Source organism: Podarcis gaigeae, assembly GCF_964106915.1.
Source record: "Podarcis gaigeae genome assembly, chromosome: 7".
Lineage (NCBI taxonomy): Eukaryota > Metazoa > Chordata > Lepidosauria > Squamata > Lacertidae > Podarcis > Podarcis gaigeae.
This window is the reverse complement of record NC_139683.1, coordinates 8,836,226-8,859,632: the sequence shown is the minus strand read 5'-3', so window position 1 is coordinate 8,859,632 and position 23,407 is coordinate 8,836,226. Positions and strand designations below refer to the sequence as shown.

The window sequence follows — 23,407 nt, the reverse complement described above, 5'->3', positions numbered from 1 at the left end:
AACCTAGCAGTTCGAAAGCACATCAAAGTGCAAGTAGATAAATAGGTACCGCTCCGGCAGGAAGGTAAATGGCATTTCCATGCGCTGCTCCGGTTCACCAGAAGTGTCTTAGTCATGCTGGCCAAATGACCTGGAAACTGTACGCTGGCTCCCTCAGCTAATAAAGCGAGATGAGTTTTCAGCAACCCCAGAGTCGGCCACGACTGGACCTAATGGTCAGGGGTCCCTTTACCTTTACCTTACAGTAACTACATGTCTGTAGTAAATAAGTAAAGGCAACAAAGATGTAGCCTGTTCTGGAGTGGAATCTAATTTGGCCCAGCCAAAATACTGTTCACAAGACAATCACAAAAAAATAAAATAAAAAATACTAAGACCTGGAAGGGGGGCAGCTGTTGAGGTATTTGTCTGTTGCCTTCCTGAAATTTGGACACTTTCATGGCACGGAAAAGCCTGAAAATGGTGTGGAGTGTTCAGACAAAAAGGAAAACTGCAACATCATCATTGTCATTATTCAGTTTAAGAGTAACCACAAGAAATCTCTTGGAATATTTTTTTTATTTCTTTTTTTAAAAACCCTATTTAATAAATGAACAAACTGCATATGCTGCTTAACAAGTTTCTACTTAGGCGATGGCATCTTGAAATGTACCCTCCTGGGATTCCGGGTGTTCACTTTCCCCCTGATTTCCACAAAGGTTCTGTTTCTGGTTTCTGGAATGAACTTGAATATATAAACAAAGATGGCGAAACCAAATGGACAGAAAAAGATTAAGCTGTAGGGCCCAATATGTATCTAGAGATGGGGAAAATGGGGGCAGGGAAGGAGAGAAAGAGGCAGACATAGTATAATGTAGAGTTCTATCTATCATCTATCTATTCATCCATCCATCCATCCATCCATCCATCCATCCATCCATCCATAACACCCATATATCCTTCTTGGCTCCACCCAGCTCCCCTCATTATTTTGGGGGGAATAATGGTTGTAAGGAGCAAAGTCTGCACTCCTCATCAAAATTACCGTAACTTCAAAATCACTCACCTCTATGTAAAGGAAAATCAGTCCTACAAGGAAGCTTAGGAGCCAATGCAAAAATTGTGCAATCACAATGGCTGAAGATCGTGATGACTGAAGGAAGAGCTCCACCACTAGCACAGATGGAAGTGGACCTTTGGTGGATAGAAAGGATTCCAGGAATTTAATACTCCCCCACCCTTGAAAATTGATCTTTCCTAGTTATTGTTTTACTTGATTCAGTTTATTACTGCTTCCAGTGAGACATCTCAGATCAATTTCACAGTAAAAACAGCCACAATAAAACCAACTAAAGACAATCCCGTAATTTCAAAACCAATACAGGTGCAGATTAGGATGAAGATCTCCACTTAAAAGGCTTGGTGAAAAAGGAAGGTCTTCAAAAGGTGCCGAAAACACAACCAAGATATGGTGCCTTGCTGATGAGTGATGGGAGAGGATGCCAAAGGCAAGGTGGCACCACACTCAAGGTCAGATTCGGACATCATATGGAACAGACCTCCTGATGAGATGGTATTTGCAATAGGTCCCTGTGGCGTTTGCCCTCCTATGTGTGTGACAACATACTGGGTTCATAGGGAAAGAGTTAACTAATTGTAAAATGACTAACCAATAGGAACCCAGGGGGCAGAGTTAGCTGCGTATAAGGTTTAAGCACAGAGGGTTTTTTTAGAGAGTGAGTTAGAATTAGAGTTGTTGAAAAGACAGTCTGGAGTTAGGAGAAACAGAGAAGATAAGTGTGGGTTGGGTTGGGCTAGTCTGGTGTGAGAGAGGGAGAGAATTTGTTCAGAGGAGTCAGTCAAACAGTTGAGATAATCAGTCAAAAGTTATTAGGAAGGTATAGGCCAGTGAAGAAACTAAAGTTAAGATACTGACAGGTATATTATCTGAGAAACCATAAACTTGTTAATGTTTGTAAAATAAACTTGGGGGTTTTTTTGTTCACTTTTAACAACTGACTGGACTCAGTGTTTTACCAGAGAGTTGGTGGCAGCAGTAAAGAGAGCACAGTGGTGGCACAGGAATCAATAGACCATTAAATGTCCGGCGACCCTATGTGATCGCCATAGTCCTTACCTTCAGAGCACAATCGTTAATGGGTATATAAGGAGTGAGATGATCTCTTAGGCATTCTTATCTCAAGTTGGTAGGGGACTTTGCACACCAGGACCAATACCTTGAACTTAGCTTTGTAGCTAAACAACAGCCAGTGGAATCCCTTTAGTAGCAGTGTAACAGGGTAGTGAAAGACTGCACCAGTGACCAGTTGGGGCATTACTTATTGTGCTAGTTGTAGGTTCCAGCCCAACCTCATCGGTATGCTGGGGAAGAAGGCATTGCAGTAATCCATCCTAGAGGTTTTCAGAAAATGGATGGCATGGCCCACAATATTTGGAGGGTTCAAACTCAGTTTGCTGATCCTTATCCAGACCTCTACTGAGTCAAGGTGCCAGTGCAGGGTTTTGCAGACTTCTCCTGATACAGATGTTACAGAGAAATGGAAATTGGGTATCATTACTGCGCTGATGACAGCTCTTCCCAAATCTGCTAATGACTATTCCCACAATGGCTTCATAGGGAAACAGCATGGAGGAAAATATAGTACCCTGCAGGATGTCAGAGCACAATTGGCAGGGGACCAAGAGATAATCACCCAGGGCTCTGAAATAGGAGGAGTAGAACCACTGTAAAAGAATGTCTCCAATGCCCATCTCACCAAGTCACACCACCGTCAATGGTATCAAATGCTACCAAAATATCAAGTGAAAATAACCACATGCTCTTACTTTCCTCTGTGTCACTGCCTTGGCTTTACTTCTCTGGTATACCAAAGTGTAGAATGGCATCTTCTGCACCGGAGAGGGCAGGGTGGAGGGTACTATCTCCTCGTCCTGATGCCGGGTGCTGGCTCTCATGGCTAGCTCCAAGATGGATGGGTGTCCTATGAATCACAGCAACTCCTCCCTCTCCATCACCCCCAACACCTGCAGCCTGTGCTCATGCTACATCGTGTATCTTGACAGGCACATGTGGATGTGATCAGGTTCTCCTAGCTCACCCACCCAGGTCTCAGCAACACATCTCACACGAACAACCTTCTCCACGTTCAAGTTAGATCTAACTCAGGTTGCCACATCACACACAGCAGACAGGCATCCATGAATCTCTCTATGTGAGGAGTGCAACATTAATAGTAACTCCCTAGCCTTCTATGGTGAATTACCAACTCTACCATGATCACTTACATTGATCACTTATTCATCTCTCCCCCATCATCTAAAGAGCTCAACACATCATCTAAGCACTTACCTGGCCCAATGCCATGTGCAAAAAGGAATATGCAGATTAAGATTATGCTGAAATACCCCATATCTGAGATGACACTCTGTTGGAGAAAGTAGACTGTATTTCAGTTATGTACTTGTGATCTTGTCAGGTGCCCTTTATTTCAGAAAAGTTATATACTGCTTGATTGTTTTTTGATATACCTCAAAGTGCATAAAAAGGTAAAGGACTCCTGGACAGTTAAGTCCTGTCAAAGGCGACTATGGAGTGCAGCGCTCACCTCGCTTCAGGCCGAGGGAGCTGGTATTTATCCAGACAGCTTTCCAGGTCATGTGGCCAGCATGACATAGAATTATGCTGCGAGACTGTAATTCACATAATCCCTAACCATTGATCATATTGGTTGGGGCTGCCTGGAGTTGGGTCCAAGAGCAAAACTCACCTTTCCATTTGCTATCCCTTATTCCTTAAAATTCTGGCCCACAGAATGCAGTAAGAGTGCAATACAGCAAGAACCGAGCCCCTGTGAAATCTGTCATCTTGGAATGCAACATCCATGTACAGTGGTACCTCTGGTTACAAACGGAATCCGTTCCGGAGGTCCGTTCATAATCGGAAACCACCTGTAACATGAGGCGCACTTTCACTAATGGCGCCTCCCGCCACATGTGTCCCTCCGGCGCGCAATTTCCGCTTGCATCCTGGGGCAAAGTTTGCAACCTGGAACGGCTACTTCCGGGTTAGCGGAGCTCGTGACCCGGAGCGTGCGCAACCAGAGGTACTACTGTAATGTTCACAGGGTAGAGACTATACTCATTCTTATCCATTCATATAAACATACAAGGCTGACTTATACCGGCCAACATTTGAACTTGAGCCCCCATGACTGGAAGTTTTTAAGCAAAGTTGAGATCGTGAATTGTCATGGATGCTTTAGCTCAGATCCGTGCATTGCAGAGAGTTGGGCTAGCTGGCCCTCGGGGTCCCTTCCGACTCTATAGTTCTATGATTCCATGATTTTACCTCCTTGCTCACTGCTAAACAACAGAGGTGTTGGAAGCACCAACCAACAGTACAGCCATTTCAAATCACCTCAGCTTGTATACATAATTTGGGGGAAAGGAAATGTTCTGATGCGTCTACTGCCAGCTTCCCCACTAGCTTTGGAGCTGTTACCGTATTTTTCGCCCTATAGGACGCACCGTCCCATAAGGCGCACCTAGTTTTTTTGGGGGGGAAATAAAGGGAAAAAATTATTCCCCCCCCCCCCAGGCATGGGGCTGGGGCGGGAGAAGCCCAAGCTTCTCCCAACCCCAGCCCCCAGAACAGGCAACTCTCCGCAAGCCGTGGGAGCCCGGCGCCGGGCTCCCGCGCCTTGCGCAGAGCTGTGCGAAGCCTGGGCGCGCTGAGCTCAGTGCGCCCAGCCTTCGGCATGCAGGCAACTCTCCGCAAGCCATGGGAGCCCAGCGCAGGGCTCCCGCGCCTTGTGGAGAGCCGCGCGAAGTCTGGAGAGCGAGAGGGGTCGGTGCGCACCGACCCCTCTCGCTCTCCAGGCTTCAGCGAATGCCTGCATTCGCCCCATAGGACGCACACACATTTCCCCTTCATTTTTGGAGGGGGAAAAGTGCGTCCTATGGGGCGAAAAATACGGTACATAGTGCGTATTATAGGGGAAGTGGGCTAGAGGAAAGCCCATTTAGCGATTCTCAGCTCTACATGCCACCAGTTACAAACCTGCAGTTCCATGGCCACAGTTAACAGGACACAGATGAAACCGCTCACCCCAAAGCCAATGAGAAGCGAAAACCTGCGCCCCTTATAATCAGTAATAAAAATCTAAAGAATATAAAGACAAAGATAAAATTACTAAGCATATAGAGGAATAAGACATGCTGAAGAGGTATCAATTTGGCTTCTCTAAAGGTACGTCCTGCTATACTAGCATTTTAGAGTTTCTTCTTATTTTTTTAGTGAATGTCTTCCAGTAGCACCTTAGAGACCAACTAAATTTGTTATTGGTATGAGCTTTCGTGTGCATGCACACTTTTTCAGATACACTGAAACAGAAGTCACCAGACCCTTATATATAGTGAGAGGTTGGGGAGGGGTATTACTTAGAAGGGTGGTGGGAATGGGTGATTGGCTGATAAGTGTGGTAAACCTGTTGAAGACTGTTAACGACTGCAATTGGTCTTACAGGATAAAGCAGGGGGTGAGATGGCTAAAAATAGCTTTATCTTGTATAATGAGATAAGAATCCAATGTCTCTATTCAGACCAGGTCTCTCCATGGTTTGAAGTTTGGTAGTAAGTTACAATTCAGCACCTTCTCTTTCCAGTCTATTTCTGAAATTCCTTTGTAGTAAAACAGCTACTTTGAGATCTTGTATAGAATGTCCTGGGAGACTGAAATGTTCTCCTACTGGTTTCTCTGTCTTGTGATTCCTGATTCGACTACAGCAGACCAACATGGCTACTTACTTGTGATTAGTGAATGTTTGTGCAAGAAAGTTATGAATTGCAAGGGCCAGTCTGGATGATACCTTGTGCTCATTCCAAACCCATGGTTCTATGATGGGGGAAGGGGAGCGGAATCAGAATTACAGATCAAAGTGTAGAGAGCATGTGGCAACACAGAAACATATTGGGATTAAAAAATAAATAAATCAGGACAACTCTTTAGGTTCACATACAAGCTTACATTAAGCAAGAATCCATGTAAAAACAACAGCGCAGTCAGTGTTTGCCACAACTGTGTGTGTATATGAGTGTCAAGGATCTTAAATAAGAAGGAGTTGAATGACAGCCTGTAAATACCTACTCAAAGAAACCAGGACTTAACAGTAAAGTAAGTGTGCAGAGATGGTTTAGCTTCCAGATGTTGTTGGACTACAACTCTTATCAGCCTTAGTCAGAATGTTCAGTTATTGGGAATGATGGGAGTTATAGTCTAACAAATTCAGGAGAGCACCATGTTAACTATCCTGGGTGTATAGATTGCAGTCTTTTGGACATAGCTATACAACAGTCCTAAACTGGTGTAGCACTAATTTCCTTTTTCATACTTGGAAAGTATCAATTCTGTGGTAGTAGGACAGAGATAAGGCACATTCTCCTTAGAAAACAAAAGGCACAAAGGTAAGAATCCTTGCTCTCACCAACTCAAATTTTATTTAAACAAAAAATTCAAATTCTAAACTAATTTGCAAATTGATTTTTTAAAAACCCCTTCGGACAGCTTCCAAAAAGCCAGGTAGTATATGCTAATATGTAGGACTGTTCTTCAAAATAATACTCAGACAACTCATGTAAAACTATAATTCTTGTGGTTTTTATGAAAGGGGGGGCACCTAAATTGGCACAAAATAGTTATAAAATGTTGCATGCTTTTCCAAGATCTAGAAGGTTAGTGAGAAAGAGGTAGAAGCTGCTTACCCCAAATACCATTGAGATACATAAAAAAGTGGTGGCTGCTATTGTCGCAAATCGAGATGAATATATCCCCATATTTATATTTCTGAGGTTTCTATCTGCATAAGAGTATGCCTGAAAAGAAGATGCATACCATTACAAGTCTTATCTGAATGGAAGAAAAAGAATGTTGACAAAGATACATAACCAAGCCGATTCTGCAGGACTTGGATATCAGCTACCCCTAATCTAGCATGATCTCTATAATTGTCTCAGCTCTTTAAGTAACATATCCTATGCTTCAGAACTGCAATTTTCTTGGCATCCTCCTCCATTTCCAAATTTTCCTCTGTCTGCTGGACATATAATCTTGGCATGAAAATTCACATCTCCCTACAGTTTTTCTACACATTAGAGCAGAGCTTTCCAAACTTTCCATGTTGGCAACACACTTTTTAGCCATGTGCCTTTTTGTGACACACCAATTTCTGTTTCACTAGCAAACTGGTGGGTTGCCTGTTCCCTTTCCAGCCCCAGGAGGAGTGTGGGGCACATTGGCGCAACGCACCTACACACTGCAGCCGACACACTAATGTGTCGTGACACACAGTTTTGGAAAGCTCTGCATTAGAGGATCCAAGTTGGAAATGAAGAGAGCTATTCCCTAGAAACAGGCCCTTCTAAGATAAGGGAGATTGACTTGGATCTCTTCCTTGCAAAATCAGGTCCTACTGAGATTGGCCATCAGGTATATGTCTGATCAAAATTGCTGCAGAAGTTCTAAGGTATGTACTTTGGCATGTGATTGATCAAACAATTTCATGTAGCTGGATTATTTTGTGGAATGCAGTCTTGCTTTTCTCTGATAATTGAGAAAGTTTTTTGGGGGGAATCATCTCCTTCAATGGAATAGCATAAATATCCCTTTCTTAGAGCATCTGTCCCAATTCCATTTGAGAGCATGCATGCAACCTTTTGCATGTGTCCAAGCCTTGCTGATTCAGGTAATTATTTTTTAATAAGGGTATTTCAGCTCTGCATCAGTATTATAGGTTGGTAACGTTAGCTTGTAGTATGTAATGGTCTTATGCTATATATAACGTTTTTAACCTTCTCTTATTTGTATCTGCAAGCTGCCTTGAGTTTCATAAGGGAAAAAGGCAGGGTATAAATGGACACCCCCACCAAAAAATTTGTTGCACCATCCAACAGATTAGCTCCACCACTTGGCTTGGATTTTTGAATTATTGAAAAGTTAACGAGAATACAATTCACATTTAAGAAACAATGTCAGTCAATAACCTTGCATGACTCGCCATTCAGGATTACCCCAATGACTTCAGCGCTCTGTACTTTGGAACCTTTAAAGGTAAAGGTAAAGGGACCCCTGACCATTAGGTCCAGTCGTGGCCGACTCTGGGGTTGCGGCACTCATCTTGCTTTATTGGCCAAGGGAGCCGGTGTACGGTGTGGCCAGCATGACTAAGCTGCTTCTGGAGAACCAGAGCAGTGCACAGAAATGCCGTTTACCTTCCTGCCAGAGTGGTACCTATTTATCTACTTGCACTTTGACGTGCTTTTGAACTGGTAGGTTGGCAGGAGCAGGGACCGAGCAACGGGAGCTCACCCCGTCGTGGGGATTCGAACCACCGACCTTCTGATCAGCAAGTCCTAGGCTCTGTGGTTTAACCCACAGCACCACCCGCGTCCCTCTGGAACCTTTACCCCTTAGCAATGCCATCTTTCCTGTAGAGCAAGACCATTTACTTGGGCAGCAGTGGGAAATCTGCAGCCCACCATGTGTTTTTGGACAAGAACTCCCATTATCCCTGACCACTGGCCACATTGGCTTCGCCAATGAGAGCTGGAGTCCCAACAATACCCACAAGCCTACAGTTTCCCTCTCCTTGTGTTACAGAGTTTGATATTTCTAACACTTGGAGAAGCATCTGAAAAACAGAACAGGGGCAAAGAATGCAGCTATCCATAGAGACAAACAGTGGTAGCTCGTATGACAGCCTCTAAATTGTATGTACAACAGGGGCCTTCATTTTGCCTAGCTCAACCTTCCTTACCACACTGATGCCATCGAACTGTTGTCCAACCATCAAGACAATTATGGCAATGACTTGCCTTCGCAGTTTTTTGGCATATAGCAGTTTAAGAGGTTTCATGTTCTTTTCTGACTTTTCAACAACGTCCTCCTGATGGAGCTCTTCAATCTCATCCTCCACATCATTTCTGTTCCTTAGTTTCTTCAGTGCTATGTTAAGAATAGAGGCAGAGAGGATCAGACTTCAATAGAGGTACTTTCTAAAAGAAGAAGAAAAAAGGAAGAGGCTGGTAACAAAGGAAAAGTTGGATGAAGGAAGTCAAGAGGGTGAAATCTTTCCAGAATGCTTGGGAGCCATTGAATGCCATAAATACAGAAGTCAGAATGCTCACTGCAGAGCAGTAAATATACCACCAAGGTCAAGTGGATGCCTCTGTCGTGAATGAATACAATAAAGGAAGCATTTCAAGGTAAAAGAAAAAGAAAAAAAAAAGGTTTGTTTTGGAAAATAGAAGTCATGTCCAAATAAGAAAAACAAAAGCAGAGCAGAAGCTTTAGCAAAAGAAAGGCAGGGAGGCATAAACAGAATCTGAGGAGCATATTACTAAAAAAATTAAGAATGATAGAAAATTATGGGGAAAAGAGGTCATCACTCCAAAGGACAGGAAATATATCCCTTAGAAGTGGTCCATTCCTTCATGAACTGATATGTTTTTTGCTGAATAAACACATTCATAATCCGAATACAATTAAATTGTTAGGCAACAAAGATAGCTAATGATTTGCCCAACCAGTGCAAAGGCTGCAGAAGACAGCAACTGGAATGCTTGGTAGACAGTGCTAAGGAGGGGCATTGGTCATAGTGCATGTTATCATCAAATATATTATTTCCTTTACTTGGAAACATGGGATTTGTGGATCAGCATGAGGGAGGCTTGACTGCTCTGGAGTCCTTGCCCTCTTGCTAGGTCAACAAAAATGATGAAATCTCTAGTTACCTTGAGGATTTGTCATTGTGGCCAAAAAGTTTTGTCAGCTGAGGATTCCTTCATGTCTGAGTAGTGGAAATCCTCATACAAAACTTAAAACCCAGGCTAATACTGCCCTGATGACTATGTGGGTATAAAGTGCCTTTATAAAGTCCTACAAATTCCAAAGCATTCGGGCCATCACTCTAAAGGCCCCATTTCTTGCAGAAATTTTATCTTGCTCTCCATGTTGTTGGAATGTGAAAAGGAGCCAAATTTGAAAAGTGCTACATTCATTTATATTAACATAACAACATAAGTAAATCCATGGTTGATCACTACAAATGCTTATCATTATGGTTCTCTTAACACCTGTTCATAGAAGGACTGGAAAGAAACATTAAATATAAAATTATATCAAGCACGTAGAAGAACAAGTTTTGCTGAAGCAGAAGCAACACGGTTTCTGCAAGGGGTAAGTCCTGTCTCACCTTTTAGAGTTGTTTTACAATGTCAGCAAACTTACAGAGGTGATCAGTTGGCACTGTGAACTTTTGAAAAGCTTTTGGCAAAGCACTGCACCTAAGAATCCTAAATAAGCATCACAGCTGTGAGATAAAGAGAATAGGTCCTCTTCTGGACCAGAAACTGGTTAAGAAACAGTAGCAGAAAGTAGGGATCAATGGACTCCCAATGGAGAGATGTAGAAAGTGAAGTTCCCCCACTGGCTCGGCACCCAGTGCAGCAGAACCAGTTGTACTGCCCTAAATATATGATGGCCACACATATCACTCTGAGAAGGAAGAAGGAAGAAAAGTGCAATGGGGGCAGGCAAGGGATCTCAATATGATCCTTTTACATGGTTTTGTATGTTCTGCGGTATTTTATGCATTGTGATTTGCTCTTTATTGATTTATTGATTGATAATTCTTCATTGTGGTCTAAACGGTTTAATTATTATTTCTTGATGTTTAATTTTACAGATTACTATTAGATTCTGATGGATTGTTGAACGCTGCTTTGTTTGATATAAGTTGTTTATTTTAAAGTTATTATGACTTTTAATATTGGATCAGATTGTTACTATTAATGTTTGATGTTTTATTGTGTTTTTATTTGTGTTGGAAGTTGCCCAGAGTAGCTTGGGTAACCCAGCCAAATGGGTGGGGTATAAATACTACTACTACTACTACTACTACTACTACTACTACTACTACTACTACTACATGGCTGGCTCCAGAGAGACTGCCCTTCTTTCCACCACCCTGGCCCAATTCTACATTTTATACCATTTATTTGCTTCAGTGTTTAAACACTGGAAACTGCCTTGGGTGCCCTGACAGAAAGGTACTAAGTATATAAATGTAATAAATAAATTTATGTATATAATAAATGAACATTTACATAACATGTTTTTCATACTTCTCATATGTAGTTCTTCTGAAATGGATGCTAGTGGGCTCTTATGACTGACCACGTAGGAATAACAAGGATGCTAGAATGGCGAGACCTTATGTGACAAGCCAATAGTGGGTGACATTGCACAGCTATGTAGGGTGCTCACACTTAGAGGTCTCAGTGCAATTCAACATATCGTACCTTTCCTTGAGCTCTCTTCATCCCTCTTCTGAATGAGTAGGTACCGAGGGCTTTCAGGTAAGAAGGGCAATAGAGGCAACTGAAGAAATGGCATAACACCAAAAAGTTTTATCAAAATTGGGAAGCCTGTGGAAGAAGATAGTACGAAGATAAGGTGAAGAAACAGCAGTGCTCCATCTGATGCTATCTACCATATGTTTGAGAAAGGGTCTTGTTGGTTGGTTGGTCATTCTGTTCTCTATGCATTTGGACGCCTTTCAAGACATAATCAGCAAACTCAGCATGAGGGTTTCAACGTTGGGGGACCTTAGTCAACATGTGGATGCCAGATGTCATTTTGAACTAAGTTGGCAGGCCAAAATGTCTTTACTAATTTTGGGGAAATTAATGTTGCAGTACCGGCACCTTTTCCTCCCACATGTTAAAAGCGTGGCACTTATTCTAACAACATCCTGGTGAGTACCAGAAACTTACTTACTTACTCACTTACTTATTTTAAAAGCAAGCACATCCAAAAACCATTGTGGTTTTTAAATGGATAGTGTTATCTACAAAACTGGTTTCCACAAAATCCTGGGCAGCACTCCCCTCCGCTTTACTATAAGGCAAAGAATTAATATCACTGAATTACCTTTTCCCGTCCCCAAGACTTCTTGAAGACAAAGTATCTGAGCCACGAGGAAACCAAACAAATAAAACAGTTGGTACATCATGATAATGCCTCCCCTCAGGCTTCTAGGGGAGATCTCGCCAAGATAGAGAGGGCCAACACAGAAGCATATTCCTGGTTAGATAGAAATTCAAATGGTAATACACAACATGCATGTGACATGATTTATTTATTAAGGCTTGTATTCAACAAATTACTATGCAAATCATCCTATCAGCACAATGTGCGCAACTGAACATTGCCCAACTCTCACCCCCCAATGTGGTTGTCGACATGCAGAGGAATGGGAGGCCAGCTGGCAAGCTGCAGCTCAGAAGTCTCCTTACATCGGCCCATGCTCCGACGTAAATCAGCAACCTGGGCTTCAAAGCCAGGGCACACTATCAGCAGAGAGAACTGTGCAAACAGAACAGGCGTGAGGTTTGTGGAAGCATACTACAACTACAGATTTATTAATCATAAATCAGGACAAAGAAACATGTCATCTCTCTCTCTCATGTCATCTCAGAGAGAACGGGAAAAGCAAAAGCTATACACAACGGAAGTTCCCAGCATACTGTGCTGGAATGTAAACAGACATGTGGCATGCAACAGTTCCACATGTCTGCTCCTTAAGGTGGAATAGAAATGTCAACAGATGTCCCGGCAAATATTTTCCTATAGTTTTTTTCAATCCTCCAGAATAGATTTGGGAATACTGTGTGTTGCACATAGTGGGAGGAAATTGGGGAAGGTCCCTTTGCACCCATGGGAGCGACTCTTGGAAGGAATTAAAGGGCAAAAAGGGATACTTGGAATAATGGTAATCATCTCTTCATTGAGAAAGCATTAACTTCTTATCTTTGGTTTCAGCTAGGATTTGCTCCAGGGCAACATCTCCGAAAGGTTTAGTGCCTACAAAGGTCATAGAGGTTAAACCTGTACACAAGGAAGCATCCACTTCCCTGTCAGTTAGCCAGAGGTGTCTCCTTGTGACCATTCCAGCAGCCTATTGCATGAGAGGAGGACTGGGCAAAGTCCACAGGTGACTCAGAGATGAATGCAAGGACATGGGAAGGTTTTAGAAGTGGTTTCTGGATTCTGTCTGGGTCCTGAGTTGGATAGCCTAGAACATCTTCAATTGAAAATAGTACTGCCTTGGAAAAAACAGAGGTGGAGACTGAGGCTCTAATAGCTAATGTAGAAGCTTCATGTAGATGGGACGTGGGTGGCGCTGTGGGTAAAACCTCAGTGCCTAGGAGTTGCCGATCATACGGTCGGTGGTTCGAATCCCCACGGCGGGGTGCGCTCCCGCCGTTCGGTCCCAGCGCCTGCCAACCTAGCAGTTCGAAAGCACCTCCGGGTGCAAGCAGATAAATAGGGACCGCTTACCAGCGGGAAGGTAAACGGTGTTCCGTGTGCTGTGCTGGCTCACCAGATGCAGCTTGTCACGCTGGCCACGTGACCCGGAAGTGTCTACGGACAGCGCTGGCTCCCGGCCTATAGAGTGAGATGAGCGCACAACCCTAGAGTCTGGCAAGACTGGCCCGCATGGGCAGGGGTACCTTTACCTTTACTTTTAGAAGCTTCATGTACACATTTGAGAGCAGAGTCAGATTGACACTGATTGGCATCTTTCATTGTATATTCCCATATCTGGAAAGTGGGGCAATGAATCGAAGAGGGCAGATACGGGTTGCTCAGCGATTGAAGGCATAGGCACCTGAGTACCCTTGTCAAACTCTGTGGCAAAATCTGGTGAAGTTGCCTCCTTAACCTGCTGTAGCCAAGTTGAGAGCATATTGCTGTAAAAGGACTTGCTGAGAAGGAGAAAAATTATCATAGTGGGCTAAATGAATGGGATGTAAAAGGAACTGTTGCTGAGAAGAAACCAACTGGGGCACTGAAGCAGCAAACCAGGAGGGGGGCACAATGGCCAGAAATAAACTGTGCATGTGGAAGTAGGGGGCTGTCTAATGGATCCTGCAGCAGTGATACAGGCAGTCATAGATCCCAGGAAAACTGCTTCATGAAAAGATCTCTCTCACCCACAACAGCACAAAGGGTGCAAGGACCTATTCTCCTGCTCTTTTTCAGGTGCCAAATTTCAGTGTTCCTGATCTAATCAGCTTAATGGCACAAATTGCAAGCTGACTTCTGACCAGGTGTCCTTAACTTTTTAAAAATATAAGGCACTAAATCCAGGACCCTGACTCACCTGTGCTTATTCCAGAGCAGAGACGTGAAAAGATGATGTATCCGTGATTATGTATTGAAAGTGAGAATGTCATCACAACAGCAAATATGATTGCTGAAAGGTTAGTTATGAACAGTGCAACTTTCCTGAAAAGATAGTGAAATGGAGCAATGAGGTAGGGAATATATCATACCATCTAAAGAGCAAAGGAGGGGAGGTACTATGGAACTGCAAGGGAGTCCTCAGGGTTGTTGTTGTTGTTTTGGTTTTGGAGTTTTTTTGGGACAATTGCTTTTGGTTATCATAGTTTGCAGAAGGGAGAAAGAACTACACAGGGCACCAAAACTCCTACTACTAAATCAGATATCTCAAAGATTGCAGGACATACTGAATTTCCGCAAGGGCTAGAAAACTAATATTTGTCACTATGCTAGGCAAGTTTTGTTAGTTGGGGAAACTGGTGAGAGAGTCTGGGATCTTTTTAATGGAGGCATGTGCTCTACTACTGACCTGAAAAAATCTTTAGGTGCCTGCCCTAGGTACATAATTGAACGAAACCACATTGAAAGGATGATCCTGAATTCAGAAGGTATGTACCCACCTCCTAAAAACAAAGCTTCATTAGCTACCATTAGGTCTCCAGGGCCCTAACTAGATCCTATTGTGTTTTTGACTGCTACATATCCCTCCATGAAATGTCTAACAATTGTTAAATGTCATCTGACAAATACGTGTGCATTTTTCTATCTCTGAAACCCCACCCTATTGCTTGAATGAACAAGAGGAATGATAATGTTATTGTAGCTTTATAAGATGTTAACCGGGGTTAGAGGGGCTGTAGTCAGCAACATTCTCCCATCACCACACCCTGCCATAGTAGGACATGTAGATCACAAGTCTCAAGTTTCTCTCTATACCTGCCAAATCTATCTAACAACCAACCAGCAGGAATGGTTGCAAAGGAGGCTCCGAGTGGAAACATAGTCACGGTGATAGACAGAAGGGTAATCTGAAAATCTGCTTCTTCAGGTCTTGTTATGTTATAGAAGCTAGGCAGGAGCTAGGACATAAGCACATAATGATTAGAACCTCACCACAGATCACATGGCAAAAAACCTGGAGAGCTTGGGACTTAGCTGAAATCCAGGAGGGCCATAGCCAATCAGTGCATACAATGAGTTACATGGCCTATCTCCAACAATAATAACAATAATAGTTTTATTATTTATCTGGTTTCCCCAGCAACTCTGAGCAGCGTACAGCACATATAAAAACATAATAAAAGTTAAAAATTAAAAACTTCCTGATACAGGGTGCCTTTAGATGTATTCTAAAAGTTGTGTAGTTCTTTATTTCCTTGACATCTGACTGGAGGGTGTTCCACAGGGAAGGTGCCACTGCCGAGGAGGCCCTTTGCCTGGTTCCCTGCAGCTTCCCTTCTTGCAATGAGGGAACCACCAGAAGGACCTTGGAACTGGACCTCAGTGTCTGGGCTGAACAATGGGGGTGGAGATGCTCCATCTAGTATATTGGACTGAGACCCTTGGTTTTTGAAGGGCCAAAAGCCTTTGCTTTTTGAAGCCATCTTTGCTGTAGTGCCATCTTACCCCAACAGTGTTGTAGAGTACCCACAGATTGTAGCCCTGCTGCATAGGTATGAGACAGGAAGCAACCGTTACCAGAATCAGCACCACGGACAGCTCCTACAAGAAGGAGCAGCAAATACTGGGATGAGTCTGCACATTGTTAATTACGTACACTTACCACTAATAAGATCCTAAATGGAAAGACAGAATAAATATATAGGCCTGACACCTGGACATTGCTTCAGAAATGCATTCTTTTTGTACCAACTGTTAGCTGAGTTCTCTGGGTGGTTTCCAACCTCATTAAAATTAGAAACAAAGAAAAATATTAAATCTAAACAACACAAATAGCCATAATGTAGACACCGCCTGGAGACTTTCATGAAGGGGGCTCCACCTTTTAAAAAGCCCTTTCTCACTGAAGGGCCAGTTAGCATAGCAAGGAGCAGGTGGGTACCTACGGGAGTGGGAGAAGGCAATATTATATACCAAACCTTTTCCTTTCCTTTGGATTAATGCTATTTCACCACAATGCTAAACTGAGTCCTGCTTATTTTCAATTATCAGTAGTCCTTTATTGCTAAGCACCACACCATTGATAGATATGTTACCTATGCAATACAGATATCAGATGGTATCCTTTATTGTGATTAATTCAAGCTACACCCCTATCTTGAAGATCTATGACTTTCTATGACAGAGGAGTCAACCTAATGCCCAGTGGTGCCTACTCTTTGGAATAGATATATGGAGTCCATGGGCTGAAGCTACCATTCTACATTAAAAATGCTCAACTGGTAATCAAAACCACATACATAGAAGAATAGAATTGGAAGGGATCTTGAAGATAATCTTGTCCAACCCCCTGTCAGTGTTCAACTGTCATAGGCATATGACTGCATGAGGAAGGTGTGTTGAACTGTAGCTGGCTGAACTGACGCTGGAGTAAGTCCTCAAAAAAGGTATTCTGGGGGTGTGGGGGAGGAGGAATCAGAATGGATTTGGGTTCAATCTTAAGCATGTTACGCTTGGTCATGTAACCTGGGAACACAGCATAGAACACTATTTTAAAGTTTTGTTTTACCTCTGCCAGGCTTAAGCAGAGCAGCACTAGCCCCACTGATTAATGGAGTTCGGTTCTGGTGTAAATTTATGCTGGCTTAACTTAAATCAACTTGCTCGTTGTGCATAGGATTGCTCCTTTAGTGACTGATGGATCAGTTGTATCCTTCTTTTTATTCATGGTTTTTTAGGGAGTGGATTGGACGAAGCACTCCACTCTCACTCACCCCTTTCTTAATTGCTGCATTGCCTACATTCTTCTTGCTATTCCTGGCTTCTTCAAAAGTGGATTGGACAAAACCCTCGGAGTTCACCTCACTCTCCATTTCTGCACCAGCTTTCTCATCTCCTTGGTTCGTGCTTTCTTGTGTAAGAGTCAGAAAACACACTCACCTGTTGGGGAATAAGAAAGTTACCCTATTGGACTTACACTATTTCCCAGCACCTAGCTCCAGATTGATAACTTGAAGTTCTTCCTTTGAGCCCAAATCGTTAAAAGCAACAAAACAACAACAACCTAACCTAGCCTAAGGTTCATCACCTGTGGTGTAATGGAGGAGGACAGGGGATTGCAGCTCTGGGACTTCTTCAGAACAGAAGTGTTTATGTCATCTGGCAAATGCACCAGGATAACTGATGAAACCTCCTTGCTTTGTCAAGTGAATGAGGTGAAGTTTGTGATGGATATCTTAGAGAAAATCGGTATATAGAAAATAATCAAGTGGATGCAGAGTACTTTGATAAGGTTTCGTCTTAAGATAGCACTCTACATTTTAACACTTCTTTGCAAGCTTGTTTACATTTATAATGAAAAACTAAAATTTGCACTTTGTGTGGTCGAATGTATTTTGAATGAGGTCAGTAAGTTGTAGAAGCTGAATATCCATCGGAGTGCTATCACACAGCTCTTAATAAATTGAGTACCGCTACCTACATTTTTGGAGTCTTCTTGGGGACATGAGTATGGATCTGCCATGATGAGCATCTGCGCTTCAAAATTTACCACTATACTGGTCATCACCAAATCACTGGTATTGACCATGGGAGAGAACTTCTTTAGTCCTTGAACATTTGGCTCCTACAACATATACTGTTGTAACTTGGAAGTTGAACAGAAGTCATTTCAACTTCCAAAACATTCAAAAACCAAAGCATGGCTTCTGATTAGCTGCAGGAAGCTCTTGCAGCCAATTAGAAGCCACAGAAGTCATGTCAGATGCTCGGCTTCCAAAATTAGTTCGCAAACCGGAATGTTTGAGAACTAAGCTGTTTGAAAACCAAGGTATGACATGATCTCAGACAGAAGCTGGAGAAAGTACAGGAGCTACCCATGTCATTGATTGTATAAACAACAAGGTACAGATGGAATCTCTCTATGGGCAGTCTCCCCACCCAGTGCAGAGTATTCACCATGGAAGGATTCAAGGACAAATAGGCAAGAATCCACAAATGTGTATGCACAAGCATCACCAACCCACACTGCCTGCTATGTGCAGAAGGCAAGACAACTACTTCCTTGGGTCAAATAAGGCCACAGCTTTATTGATTATTGATGTAAGAGGTTTGGCATGGGAATTGGATATAACCATTTCCATCCAGCCTGCCTGCTGGATGTGTTGATTACTGGGGTCAACTCTAAAGTGGTGATGTCCTATGACTTATATCAAGTAGGAACATCCCTGTTGGATCACCATGTTGAGAATTGCCACAGCCTTCACCTGGCTGTCTGTATAGAAGCAGTTCTTCCTAGTTCCATTTATCAGGATACCCCTTACCCTTTGCAGGGACAGGCAGAAGATACAGCCTCCCATTAACCATGACTAAGGCTTACCCAATGCTTAAACCACTAAAGTTTTGGTGATTGCTATGAGGTAGGCAAAACCCACTAGACAAGGCTAATTGGTCCAAGGGGAGTTCCTGCCTGGCCCTAAATATGGTGGCCAACAATGTCCACAGCAAGGTCAAATGCACCACAATAATGACAACAACATAAAGTGAATGAGTGAGTGAGTGAGTGAGTGAGAGATCCGACAAGGAAACTGTGTGCAGGAGCAAGGGTAGGCCATTTTAAATACTGGACAAGTGAACCCAAGTGAAACCTGCTGGCCTCAATTGGTCCCAGGAAGAGTCCACCCTCCAGGCCTGCCTGCAATAGGCCAATTCAGCAGGCAGACCTAGAATCTGACCTCCTAGCTAGCATGGAAGACCAACTGGCTCCTCACTGGCCATGAGACGCCCACATGTAGACACTCCATGCTGGATCACACCAGGCAGGGTTCTGCAGGCCCGCAAGGCCACCATACCAATGGTTGGGTAAGTAGAATTAGGTGCACAAAAGTTGCCACCCCCTGCTGCCCAATATGTAGAGAAGAAACAGACAAAACAAGTACTTCTTACCACAGTGGTTCCAGACTGGTGAGGAGGGAGGAACAGAGTCAATTCCTATTTTAAATTTTTTTTTAAGCACTCAGAACTTTATTGGTGTTGCGAGAGCCAATCGGGGGATGGATGTCAGAAGGTTCCAATAAGCTGTTGACAGTTGGGAGCTGAGATGACCCAAGCTTTCTCCTGACAAAGGAGACTGCTCTATGGTTGTATTCTAACAATAATTTAACTTGGAACAGTTGCTGGGGCGATAGAACTAGAATTCTGTTTCCTGCTGAATCAGAAAAAAAGTCAATTGTTGTTGTTTTGTAGGCACTGGTAGGATGGTTCTGTTCAGATCATCTGGCTTCTGGTGTTATGATTCCAACGGTTGTAGATAAAATGAAGAAAGAAAGAAAGAAAAAGAGTTTCCCAGCTCTTTCTTCTCCTCCTTTGGTGTTACTGGTTTATTTTGGGCTGTTCTGTATTAACGTAGCTCTTCCCCAGGCCTATAGGACCCCCCATTAGTGTTGTGATTCAACTTACATGTCCCTGCCTTCTCTAAGTGGTAGGCTGAGTCCATCATTATCTGGACTGGAGGGAAGAACATTCATAGTCACACCCCCCCCCCCAAAAAAAAAGCTGTGGAGCTGTGGTTTACACCACAGGTCTAATTTCCAGTACCCTTAAGAAACCATAGTTCCCCAGATTCTTTGGGCTCTTTTGGAGGGGTGTCTTTAAAGTGATGGATCATTTTCTCTCCTCACACTAAGAAGAAGAAGAGTTTGGATTTGATATCCCACTTTATCACTATCCGAAGGAGTCTCAAAGCGGCTAACATTCTCCTTTCCCTTCCTCCCCCACAACAAACACTCTGTGAGGTGAGTGGGGCTGAGAGACTTCAGAAAAGTGTGACTAGCCCAAGGTCACCCAGCAGCTGCATGTGGAGGAGCGAGGAAGCGAACCCGGTTCCCCAGATTACGAGTCTATCACACTTAACCACTACACCATACTGGCTCTCACTAGGAATTTATGCATATGCTTCAGTCCGAACCACTATTCTTTCACACTTTCACCTGACATTTCCTGTTATTCTGCTACTGGTTTACTTTACACGTCTGTGTTCTGCTTTATCATCTACCGATGCAGAAACATTCATTTATTTATCTTTCACATAGCACAAAATAGGCACACATATCCACCCTCAGATATTGTCAACAGGAGGAGAACATTTGGGTGAAATTCTCGTGGAGATTTTCCTACAGTTTCCTTGCCTTTGAAATGGCTAAATACATTTGCGAGTGCTCTTTCATTCTACAAAATATCTCACCAGTGGTTTGCACTATGTAGCCTTCCCAGTTTGCCCATGCTTGAATTGCTTGTAACTCCCAGGGGAAGACATCATGAGGTAACTGCCACGTTGTCTTCTCACATCAGAAAGCTTGGGTTGAACAGCAACAATAAGGTATGCTAAAAAAGAAAGAAAAGAAAACCTAACACCCACAGAAATTCTGGGTAAATGCTTAAGTGCCATGAGAATGGAAGAGAAAAATAGCATTCTTTTTCATAGAAGAAGAAAACTCTGGAGAAATTGGAGGACATCTTTCAAAACACAAGGCATGGCATGGGTTCCTTTTGTGGGAGGGGACCCAAGTGCCCCCAAAATGTGATAGTGCAATTAGAAGGAACTTATAGTAGCCTATTGGGATGCGTGTGGCACTGTGGGTTAAACCACAGAGCCTAGGACTTGCCGATCAGAAGGTCGGCGGTTCGAATCCCCGTGATGGGGTGAGCTCCAGTTGCTCGGTCCCTGCTCCTGCCAACCTAGCAGTTCGAAAGCACATCAAAGTGCAAGTAGATAAATAGGTACCGCTCCAGCAGGAAGGTAAATGGCATTTCTGTGTGCTGCTCTAGTTCACCAGAAGTGGCTTAGTCATGCTGGCCACATGACCCGGAAGCTGTACGCCGGCTCCCTCAGCCAATAAAGCAAGATGAGCGCTGCAACCCCAGAGTCGGTCACAACTGGACCTAATGGTCAGGGGTCCCTTTACCTTTACCTTATAGTAGCCTATTGCTTTAAGAAACTGCTAAGAAACTGCTGAGAAAGCTTCTCACTTTGCAAGCCTCCCCCCATAAGAGAGAGAATCGGAAATCGCAATATACCGCATTTTTCGCCCTATAGGACACACTTTTTCCCCTCCAAAAATGAAGGGGAAATGTGTGTGCGTCCTATGGGGCGAATGCAGGCTTTCGGTGCTTGTGGAGAGTTGCCTGCATGCTGAGAGCTGCCTGTTTGGGGGCTGGGGTTGGGGGAAGCTCGGGTGGGCCTCCCCCGCCCCAGCCCCGTACCTGGGGGGGGGGAAATAATTTTTTCCCCTTTATTTCCCCCCAAAAAACCTAGGTGTGCCTTATGGGACGGTGCGTCCTATAGGGCGAAAAATACGGTATGCAGGTTCACAGCATACACAATACAAAGCACAATAGAAGCACAATAGCTTTTGCTACAAAATGTATCTAAGAGAAGGTTATGCTTGTGCACAGTAGATGTTGAGCTACGAATATGCTTATGTTAGAAGCACAGGCACACTAAAATGAAATTTAACTAAATAAGTTACGGCTAACAACAGCTTGTATGCTTTTTTTTTTTTTTGAATGAGGTAATGAGAAAGCAGATGGACTTCCGGAGGCGGCGCGAACGGTAATGGCTGCCCTCTTCTAACTAGGAGAGGGAAGCTCCGCTGAAAACGGGTCGTCCGCTACGGCGAAGCGGAGACCCATATCGGAAAACTGCAGGCGGCAGAAGCCTGCGGTCTTGGGACCCGGCGGGCGCCAGGAGCTGCCCCCAAAACGTTGAGGGAACCCCGTAAGGGGCTCCGGATCGCGGAGGGGGTAGCGGCGCTGAGGGTCGTTCCGCAATCAACGGAGCGAAGCCGCGTAGCTGTTGCCGGTGAGCGCTGACCTTTCTTCCTGGAAATTCTGTTTCGGAAATGCAACAACCCGTGAGTAATAAGGACTTTTAAAAAATCTAAAGATTCTAAAGTTACTGAATTTGGCTGAAAGCGGAGCGACGAAAAAAAGGAAGTCCGTCTTCCGCTGCTATTGAACTTCAAAGCAAAGAGCAGGAGGAGTGGAGGCAGAGAGTGAACTTTTAACCTAATGGATCTGAGCACCCACTGAACTTCTCTTGAAATAGAATAAGGACTGTAAGCATTGGATTTTATGTTTTTGACTTGGACTGTGATATCCTCTTCTATTGGAATTATAATTTAAGTAAGAAACCCAGGTGCTGGAACTGCCTGAGTAACTGTAGCTGTCAGTCTGCAGATCTGGATATTTTGAATATAAATTTGGAAACAATCTGAGGGGGTTTGGACTTGCTACTTTGAGGCACCATTTGAAACACCAGCAAGCACTGTTTGAGACATTGTGTTCTTTTAATACCAACTCTGCTAAAACTTATTATTTGAAGGCTCCTGGACATTAATTCTGATTTTATGAACTTTACTGGAATTGATCTCTCCCCGAAAGACATTTTAAGCTCCCCCTAGGGGTTCTGGAATTTACAGCAGTGGCATTGTCTTACTTTCTCTTTCCCGGCCTCCTGTCTGACTGTCACCATCTGGGCCGTCTCTTTCTCATGGGAATAACTCAGCTTGACCTTGACTTTTAGATAACTTTGGAATGAGTGGTGCAAGAAAAAAGGAGCCTAAAGAAAAGGAATCTAGAGTAAGAACTAGACAAACAACCTTAGCCTCAGCCTTACAGTCACGTAGATCGTCTGTGCCTATTTTGCTTTCTGAGGAAGAAGCTGTTTCTCTGCCACGGGCAGGGGAAGGAGAAACTGAGGAACTACAATTGGAAGATATGGCCTCAGGAACAACTGTTTCTATTTTAGAGAAAATTTATGAAAAAATGGAATCTTTGGACAAGAGAGTGGAATCTTTGGATAAAAAAGCCGATGAGCAAACATTTAAAATCGACCAAAATACAGAATGTTCAAATAGACTAACTGGACAAGTGGCACAGAATGCACAAGCAATTGGAGAATTGAAGGAGGCTACAGGTGAAAATCGGAAATTGGCTGAGGATACCAGCCAAAGACTGGGAAATCTAGAAAAAGAGGTAAGACCACTCAGTAAACAAGTAGGTGAACATCAGACCTATCTTTCTATGATAGAACTGCGGAACAGGGAG

The 23,407-nt window shown here is 43.4% G+C and overlaps 2 protein-coding genes across 4 annotated transcripts in view; one reads left to right on the top strand and one right to left on the bottom strand.

Annotated features, from left to right (window-relative positions):
* Positions 1 to 539: 539 nt before the first annotated feature.
* LOC310849177 (solute carrier family 2, facilitated glucose transporter member 5-like) overlaps positions 540 to 23,407 on the bottom strand; it is a 36,936-nt gene continuing 14,068 nt past the window's right edge. The window contains exons 2-14 of one of the 3 annotated variants that reach the window (XM_083749239.1): positions 20,544 to 20,683; positions 17,077 to 17,242; positions 15,809 to 15,904; positions 15,119 to 15,261; positions 14,223 to 14,347; positions 11,987 to 12,139; positions 11,356 to 11,481; positions 8,811 to 8,998; positions 6,760 to 6,870; positions 5,060 to 5,161; positions 3,350 to 3,425; positions 1,046 to 1,173; positions 540 to 796 (exon numbers count right to left, since the gene is read on the bottom strand). In XM_083749239.1, the coding sequence (XP_083605365.1) occupies positions 623 to 796; positions 1,046 to 1,173; positions 3,350 to 3,425; positions 5,060 to 5,161; positions 6,760 to 6,870; positions 8,811 to 8,998; positions 11,356 to 11,481; positions 11,987 to 12,139; positions 14,223 to 14,347; positions 15,119 to 15,261; positions 15,809 to 15,904; positions 17,077 to 17,175 (1,521 nt within the window). In that variant the 5' untranslated portion in view covers positions 17,176 to 17,242; positions 20,544 to 20,683 and the 3' untranslated portion in view covers positions 540 to 622. Of the gene's footprint in view, positions 797 to 1,045; positions 1,174 to 3,349; positions 3,426 to 5,059; positions 5,162 to 6,759; positions 6,871 to 8,810; positions 8,999 to 11,355; positions 11,482 to 11,986; positions 12,140 to 14,222; positions 14,348 to 15,118; positions 15,262 to 15,808; positions 15,905 to 17,076; positions 17,243 to 19,246; positions 19,380 to 20,543; positions 20,684 to 23,407 lie in introns of those variants that run through there. The other 2 variants (XM_083749238.1, XM_083749240.1) reach the window with 2 other exon arrangements.
* The window catches only part of LOC310849155 (solute carrier family 2, facilitated glucose transporter member 5-like), a 40,719-nt gene continuing 36,698 nt past the window's right edge, over positions 19,387 to 23,407 (top strand). Inside the window, exon 1 of the mRNA XM_083749198.1 lies at positions 19,387 to 19,440. Within this exon, the coding sequence (XP_083605324.1) occupies positions 19,438 to 19,440 (3 nt within the window). The 5' untranslated portion in view covers positions 19,387 to 19,437. The remainder of the gene's footprint in view (positions 19,441 to 23,407) is intronic.